The 9,240-nt window shown below is 38.9% G+C and overlaps 1 protein-coding gene across 3 annotated transcripts in view; it reads right to left on the reverse strand.

The window, feature by feature from the left end:
- Positions 1 to 9,240, reverse strand: part of CD86 (CD86 molecule) — a 63,578-nt gene that overhangs the window by 5,723 nt on the left and 48,615 nt on the right. For all 3 annotated transcript variants that reach the window (XM_023516330.1, XM_023516331.1, XM_012808404.2), the window contains 2 exons: positions 8,630 to 8,941; positions 5,545 to 5,679 (listed from right to left, as the gene is read on the reverse strand). In XM_023516330.1, the coding sequence (XP_023372098.1) occupies positions 5,545 to 5,679; positions 8,630 to 8,941 (447 nt within the window). The remainder of the gene's footprint in view (positions 1 to 5,544; positions 5,680 to 8,629; positions 8,942 to 9,240) is intronic.

Consider the following 9,240-nt stretch of genomic DNA (forward strand, 5'->3'; position numbering starts at 1 on the left):
ACTTGGGCTATTTCCATGTCTTGGCTATTATGAATTGGGCTGCAATAAACATTCTGGTGCAAATGTCTTTGTTGTAAAATAATTTTTGATCATCTGAGTATATACCTAGTATAGGAATTGCAGGATCAAATAGTAGGTCTACTTTTAGTTCCTTGAGTGTTCTCCAAACTTCTTTCCAAAAAGGCCGTATTAGCTTGCATTCCCACCAGCAGTGTAGAAGCGTTCCTTTCTCTCCACATCCACACCAACATCTGTAGTTTTGGGATTTTGTGATGTGGGTTAATCTTACTGGAGTTAGATGATATCTCAAAGTGCTCTTGATTTGCATTTCTCTGATAATTAAGGATGATGAGCATTTTTTCATATGTTTGTAGGCCATGCACCTGTCTTCATCAGAGAAGTTTCTGTTCATGTCTCTTGCCCACATAGATATGGGGTTCTTTTCTTATTGATTATTTTGAGTTCTCGGTAGATTCTAGTTATCAGACCTTTGTCAGAAGCATAACTTGCAAAAATCTCCCATTTTAAAGGTTGTCTGTTTGCTTTACTTACAGTGCTCTTGGCTGTGCAAAAGCTTTTTAGTATAATCAGATCCCAGTAATGTATTTTTGGTGTTGCTTCAATTGCCTGGAGGGTCCTCCTCATAAAATATTCTCCCAGGCCAATTTCTTCAAGTATTTTCCCTGCACTCTCTTCTAGTATTTTTATAGTTTCATGTCTTAAGTTTAAATCTTTTATCCAATGAGAATCAATTTTTGTTAATGTTGAAAGGTGGGGGTCCAGTTTCAATCTTCTACAGGAGACCAGCCAGTTCACCCAGCACCATCTGTTAAATAGGGGGGTTGGTCTTTCCCCCACTGAATATTTTTGATAGGCTTGTCAAAGATCAAATGGCAATAAGTAGCTAGGTTCATCTCCTGTTTCTCTATTCTGTTCCATAAATCTATGGCTCTGTTTTTGTGCCAGTACCATGCTGTTTTGATCACTATAGATTTATAGTATAGCCTGAAGTCTGGTGATGTGATACCTCCTGATTTTTCTTATTTCTGAGTAATGTATTTGCTATTCAAGGATTTATGATTCCATATAAAATGAAGTATTATTTTTTCAAGTTCTTTAAAGTATGACAATGGTGCTTTAATAGAGATTGCATTAAATCTGTACATTGCTTTGCATAGTATGGACATTTTAACAATATTGATTCTTCCCAACCACGAACACGGTATGTTCTTCCATTTGTTAACATCTTCAGCTATTTCTTTTCTCAGAGTTTCATAGTTCTCCTTATAGAGATCTTTCACGTCCTTTGTTAGGTAAATTCCCAGATATTTCATCTTCTTTGGCACTATTGCAAAAGGAATAGAGTCCTTGATTGTTTTTTCAGCTTGACTATTGTTGGCATATATAAAAGCTACTGACTTGTAAGTATTGATTTTGTATCCTGGGACGCTGCTGTGTTCCTTGATCACTTCTAAGAGTTTTGAAGTTGAGTACCTGGGATTTTCCAGGTATAGGATCATGTCATCAGTGAAAACTGAGAGTTTGATCTCCTTTGATCCTATTTGGATACCCTTGATACCCTGCTCTTGCCTGATTGCGATAGCTAATACTTTCATTACTGTGTTAAATATATTGCTATATTTTAGTTGCTAACTTTGTTAAGAATTTTGGCATCTGTATTCGAAAGGGATATTTGTAGTTTTTTCTCCTGTAAGAAGGTCTTTTTCTAGTTTTGGTATCTAGGCTTCTCCTACCTTCAGAGAAGCCTGGACACTGATTCCAGGCAGAAAGTTGGGGCAATCACAGGGCATCTCAACTTTTTCCTTCTCTCAGGGACTACAGTTTTCCACTGTCTGTTGTCCAATGTCTGAAAACAGTTGTTTCATGTATTTTTGTCTTTTGTTTATGGAAGGAAGACAATTCCTATAGCAATTAATCTTTTGTGGAACGAAGCAGAAATCTATTTGTTCCATACAGTTTCAAAAGAGTTTTAATTGTTAGAAAATCTCTCATTTTCTTTTACCTTCTCATAACTTTAATTCATTGATATCCCCTTTGTGGGGGAACCACACTGTCAATATCATCTTTGTATCCAAATGCTTTCACATATTTGAAGGCCATACTTGTGTCCTCCCCAGACTTTCTTTCAGGTGAAGTAGCTCAGTTCCTTGAGCTATTTATTTCTTATTTGACTAACCTCCCAGACACTTTATAAGTCTGGTTAGGTTATATTTTTGTCAATGTTCCTCTTAAAAATAATGATACTTAGAGCTGAACACAGTATTTCAGATGTTTATAGACCAACACAGAATAATTAAATTATCCTTTCATACCATCTATAATAAAATCATCACCATATATATATTTTTCAAGCCTCTATTTAAAAATGAAAGCAGACAATAAAAAAGGCAGCTTCTGAACTTTTGGATTTGATGACAAATTTAGCATTCTGAAGAGGAAATGTGATGATATCACCAACTTTCAGTTTTTAAGCCCTATGAAGGTTTCTGTTTAAATGTTGGTTAAAAAACTATTTATGTACTATTTTGGCCTTTAAAAATTCATTCCTGAAAGAGTTGAGAATGTTTTAGTTTTGTTCTAGGGAGGCAAGTTATAAAAACTGTTGGTTTCCAGGGCAGTATTATAAAGAGTTTCCATAAAATAGTCAACTATTTTAAATTGCACATGAACTTTATGGATACCTGTATACACATGTCAGTCCCATAAAGCCCAAATGCAGAAGTAAAATTTTAGGAGAAGCTATTTTTGCCTTTTTCCTCAACAGTTAAACTGATAAGGTGACTTCTGACTTGGAAAAAATAGTGAGTACTACATGGATAAAAATTCTCATGCTTTATAGCACATTCGACAAAACAAAAAGCAGAAGAGAGATTGGAAACTAACTAAAATAACCACGAATCTCCCTTTTATTCATTTAAACAGCATAAACAGGGTAAATATGCATGGTTGTAGCATAAAAACTATTAGTATAATTAATGAACAAACACAGAACAGGACTTTTGATGCCAGTTTAGTTATTTTGAGGGCTGTCTCCTCTGAGAAAAGGATTGATGTTGGTTTAGGAGAAAGATCCTTTGGGGAGAAATTCTTAATGGTTATCAGTAAGCTTGTGTTTCGGTGGATGGGTCATCACTGCTTCCATGTTTGTCTGTTGGCAGAATTTAGTTCTTTGTGGTTGTAGAACTGAGATCTCATTTCCTCCTTGTTGGCTGGCTGTCCACTGAGAGCCATGTCCAGGTTTTAAAGGCTAACTGCATTCCTTGCCTCCTGGCCTCCTTCTTCTGTCTTCAAAGCCAGCAGTGGGGCATCCCTCTTAAGCTTCAGATCTCTCCTCCTTCTCCTAGATCATCTCTCTACCCTATCTGGGAAACATTCACTGATTCACATAATCAGACTAAGCCCATTTGAGTAATTCAGGCTGATCTCACCATCTCACAGTTGGTGCCTTAATCACCTATCTAAGGTCCCCTTTGGCATGTAAGATAACTTACTACAGGTTCTACAGTCTCTGAGGTAGGCATCTTGTAGGGAGCTTTACTCTGCTCATCATACAGCCAAGGCCAGAAGTACCCAAAGCAAGGGTAGATATTACGGAAATTATAGAACCCAAATTTATAAATATCTTATATCTACACAGCCTGATTATACATGGCAAATCTCTTTCCCTCCAGTAGTATCAAGTCTCCCCTCTTTGACTAACCTCACTGGCACAGGTGACTGACCAAATAACTTTTTCCTACCAATATTATTTATCACATTTTTGGGGGTTGTATATATGCTGTTCTGTCTTGCTGTCTTATGCGTCTTACCATTCATAGCCCAATCTGACCATCTCACCTGCACACACATAGCTTCTTCAACTCCCAACTTCTCTCACGTGGACACACACACACCGTCTTTAACTCCCTCATCTAGTCTCCTAAATTTTTCTGGTTGCCTTGTGGCAGAAGAAACATTCTTACTCTTTTTCTGTATCCCTGCTTTGTTTCATTTGAAAGCTGATCATTCCAATGTGAAAGCAAATTTAGGAAGCAGCCTATTCCTAAGCTTAAAGTTGTTTCTGCATATTTGGCTAGTTCTAAATAGCAATGAGATTGAAAGAAAGAGAAGCTCAAAACTCTCACCTTGAAAAGTCAAAGCCTGAGAAAGCATAATATGCTATCTACATCTGACATTGTGCTCTGAATTTTATGCTTTTATATCATAGAAATCTCTCATCACACTTTATACTTCAGCAGTTTGAATGGATCTGCCACATGTTTTGTATTAATTTATTTATATTTGATGATTATTCTCCAACTTCCTATTTTTAAAATATAGCGGGGTGAAATGATGCAACCAATGACTGCTAAGGTCTCACCTCTTTTTAAGATAAATAAAATCAGATTTTAAGGTATATCTTAAATAAGATTTTCTGCTTTCCACCATAAGTAAGTAGAAAGGATACCTTAGTTATTAGATCCAATCAAATTAACTACTGCTGGAGGCATTTCCTGAGATAAACTCAAAACCAATCTTAAAACCTTGCCCAAACCAACCCAAACCACAGATAAGCATGGGATTATTATGAACTCAGAAAAACCACTTTGTTCCCATTAAAGAGTTCTACGACAGAAGTCAGTGGGGAGCCTGTTTATGATAGCAAAACGATGTGAATATCTTTTGGTGCATATCTTCCATATCTTCCATGTGAACAACCCGAGTGTCCAACAAATGGACTTGATTAAATAAATAAATTAATGTATATTTACATAATGGAATACCTTGTAGCCATTGAAAATGATGGTGTAGAATATTTATGACATTGAAAATTGTCTTGCTGCATTTATTACAACAAATTTAGGAAACAGTATTCACAGTATTATCCAAATTGTGAAAAATAGCCCTTATAATATCATGCCAATTATGGAAAATAACATAGCTTTATACATAGAAAAATATGGAAGATATGCACCAAAAAATCATTTTTTTTTTACTGGTAGAATTATAGGTGATTTTAATTTTTGGTGTATTTGATAATGGATATGTACTACTTGGTAAGCAGTAAAATTTAGTATTATTTTTTACAAGTCACTGAGGAAAACTTCATTTAGCTGATTTCAAGGAAACCTAGAGACGAAAAAAGCAAATCTTGCAGTCCTCCAGCAAATGTCCTTGCTTGTACAGACCAGGTCCATAACCTCTAACATTCAGAAGTATTTCCATTATTTTACTTTATTGATTTGTCACAATAACCACATGAAGTGAGACAGGGAAAGCAAGTAATAACCATCTTTGCCTGGAAACCAGAAGTACATGTGTAAACCTTAGGTTAGAGATGTTTCCTTTCTTTGAAGTTCCATAGAAACATTATCAGCTGCTGAGTACAGTCTTTATAGGCTCCAAAGCCTGAAGGAAAACCTTTTCCTCTAACAACCTGTCAACTTTTCACCTGTGGGCTCAGCTAACCAGCCCTAAAAAGTGGTCAATGGGAAAGTAGCAAGTAGCAATGGCAATCTGCAAGAAGGACGAGGACTGACTCACCACTTTGATGAGAGACACCGTGTTGAGTCTTCTTCTTGCACCTCCACAGAAGTAACAGCACACATGGAATGAACACTGATATAAGTGCAGCTGCAATCCAGACGTTGTTGTCCTGGTGAGGGGGGTCCTCAGATGCTAAAAATGACCATAAGTTCTCAATCAGGCAGGAAAGTTGTTTACAAAAGTTTATATCAGCTGTTGTTCTCTTATGTACAGTTTCTCCCCAGGGTTCTAAGGCCAGAGGAGCCTGGAATCCACAACATGAAGCCATACACCAGTGTTTTTCAACCTGTCTATCTCATGGCCCACTTGATCCGATAGTTAAACTTCATGGCACACTTAAATCGTGTTGTTAAAAAACAAAAAGAGTAAATAAAAAAAGAATATACTTACTGTGCTTTGAACTTCTTTTGAAAATAAGTTAATTGATGATCTTTAAAAAATTTTGTGGCACACCAGTGTGCTGTGGCACATTGGTTAAGAATCACTGCCACAGAAAGTTCCAGTCTCGAGGCCTCAGCAGCTAAGAACTAGGCCTGTGCGTCTAGCCAAATACCTGGACTGAACTGCCTTCTCTTCCTGGAGGTGGAAATGACACTGCCCATGTCAGCCTGGCCCATGATTCTAGAATTGGAGTGAGCCATCCGTGCTGAGGTGCTGAGGCTCTGAGCGTGCTGTCCTCTGCACTGTGCTGCCCTCTGCACTGTGCTGCCCATCTGCAGTCAGTCCCCAGGTCCTAAAGCTGCCCTTGTGATGACTCCCCTGTCTACTACCGTCTCCTGATCAGGTTCCAGACACTTTTCACTTAAGACACATAGAGAGGCTTCCTCACAGGCCCTACTTCCAGCTTTTGTTCTTTGTTTGTTTTTTTCCACTGAGGTCACCATTTTTCTTTGCCAATTTGTCACAATAACCTTATGAAGTGAGGGACATCTCCCCCTACTAGAAAGCCTTGGATATTTCTTTATGCCCTAAAGAATCAGGGTTAAAATCAGCTCCCTGGAGGCCGGGACTTAATTCTTTGGATGGCATCTCCTAAGTTTCTGGGAAGTTAGAAAAAAAAGAGACTTTTCTAACTTTTCTAACTTCTCTAAAGTTAGAAAAAGAGACTTTATAGAGAAAGCTTAGAACTGAGTTACAAAAAAAAAAGAACCGAGTTGCTCATTTTACAAACACTTTTGGGAACAGTTCTAATAGTTAATCCTAAATTATAGGAAAAATAAAGCCAAGAAATTGCTTGTTAGCTTAGTTACAATTTGTGGGCATGTGCCCTGATCCTGGGACATAAAGAAAAGGAGTTGTTGGCCTTGCAGCCCATATTCAATCCCCTTTGAGTCTCTCCTAGTTTATCCCTCTTGAGCCTGTTTGGGCTCCCAGTAAAGGGTGGCTATACTTGTTAATGTGAAGACTACTATCTTTTGACATCCAAAAAGGGTCTAACCTATCTCTGATCAAGCCACAGAATAGGAACCCAGAGAGTCAAACCCCTTTCTTAGACAACTAGAACTGAAATGTCTCTGAAGCTGGTGGTACTGGGGAGGTTTTGGAAGTACAGAAGTTAAGCAGCAAAAAGGTGAGCCATGACAAGGCTAAAGGGGTGGCAAAATCATGTCAATTTGTACTCTGTGGGAGCCATAGCAGAGGGCACCAGGGCAAGTTAGATATGGTGATATCAGCGGCTACAAGAAGGTACTGAACTTCAGGTATAGTTTGGAGAGGCTTTTATCAGGCCAAGAGAGGTTACAATGCAGGCAACTGGGACAGGCTGGGTATCTCCCCCATTTGCTGGACACCCAGAGGCTAGATGGACGTCAATTCTAGGAGAGAAAACTGGCATAGTTTTAAAGTTGGTTCATAGGGATTGGCCCTTGGGAATGTCCATAACCGTATGCCCACAGGCCATGTTATGTCTGAACAACAAGATACCAGGAGATAGAGCAAGGAATTGGACGGATGTCACTGGAAGGGGAAAGCCAACCAGTCAGAGCTGGAAAGAGGACCAAGGCAAGTGGAAGGCTGATGCAGCGGGTCAAGGTCAGCTACAAGCAGTGACGGGGTGGTGTGGGTGCACAGCACCTTTATTTCAGGAGAGAATCTTGCAGTTACTGCTTGTCCAAAGGAAAGTCTCAAATCTAGATACATGCCCTCTGAGGCAAAGCCACGACTTTAAAATGTCGGGCTTCTACCAGTGGATACTGCTTAGGTTCAATCCTTTTCTCCACTGCACTGGTCCCTGTAGAGCATTGTGAACCTGCCACAAGCATTTTTGCCCTAAGCCTTTCTTTGATATACCTTCTGCACTTATATCAGAAGCAGCTATCCACTGTGCCCCTACCACCTGCTAATCACAGAGAATGTCTCGAATTTTCTCCACTTAGGAAGTCGCTGAAATTTGGTAAACTCATCATCTAGAATGCCCTCCCCTCTTTTCACTTAACAAGCCCAATAACTTCTTTTCTGGTATTATCAGCATCTCTCTTCCTTGGAAACCTTCTCGGACCCTCAAGGATCTTCCTGCCTTAGAATGGCCATAAACTCAGTCACATATTTTTATAGAATATAATTTCTATTCCAATTCAACATTTTTCAAATCCTGTTTTCCATGTGTTCTGATTATAAGGGAAGGTCTTCAAGGATAGAGAGGATGTTTTACACCTGTTAGTTTTCACCTTTGCAACCAATAATGTTTAGATTGGTTCTGTGCTCATAGCAAGTGCTGTATGTACCTATGCATGTGGTGTGTGTGTGTGTGTATGTGTATGTGTGTGTGTGTGGGGGGTGTTTTAATCAATGGAAGAATTCTAGCCTGGAAAAATCCTGTGCTTCCTGACCAAAACTTCAGAATCCTCCATCCAAAAGGAGCTCAAATGATTGGATAAGTGTCAGGGCTAAGAACATGTTTTCTTCATGTGCATTGTAAGCTCATGGCCTCCTGGGTCTCTATATCACTTAGGTGAGGAGTCCTCTAACAGGACCTTCCTAAGGGCATCATAAAATGGCCTGGTTGGAGGTTTCCTATCAGGCAGGGACTCTGGATGATCTATGTTAAGCATTTGTGTATAATAGTCTTAGGAAGCAGCTTTACCTATATAGAAAGGTGAGGAGAAAAGCCGCATCTTCGCTGGTTCTTCAGTTTCCAGGACACAGAGGATGGTCTTATTACTTGTAGTATCAGGTAATGAAAGAGATGAGCTGATGGAAACGTTGTACAATTCTGTGACCTTATCTTGAGATTTCTGCATGACACCATCATACTCAATAGTTGAATTCTCAGTTGTAAGCCAAAAACTCATCTTCTTAGGTTTTGGGTAACCTTGTGTGGATGAGCAGGTCAAATTAATGTACAAATTTTCTGTTTTATTAGACATTGGCATAATTTCAGGTTGACTGAAGTTAGCTGAAAGCAGAATAGAGATAAAAAAAATCAGTCTAAGTTTAGATGTATCTCAGAAGAGAACAGCAAATAACTAGGTACTTAATGTCAGGCTCACTGGGGTACACTTGGGAGCTCCAGGGTATCTAAAATGTGGGCCTCACTCCAAGGTGAGAGCCACATAATGACCTCACATTTATTTTTTGAGAATAGAGTTTTGGGTCATGCTTGCTTCCTGCTTATCCAAATCAGGGGAATGCTCTCTGAGCAACAGGAGAGATGAAGCTGAGTCACCTATGATTTGCAATGAAGCCACTATTCCA

This window comes from Otolemur garnettii, unplaced genomic scaffold (assembly GCF_000181295.1).
Source record: "Otolemur garnettii isolate 467f Iridium unplaced genomic scaffold, OtoGar3 scaffold00089, whole genome shotgun sequence".
In the NCBI taxonomy this organism is placed as follows: domain Eukaryota; kingdom Metazoa; phylum Chordata; class Mammalia; order Primates; family Galagidae; genus Otolemur; species Otolemur garnettii.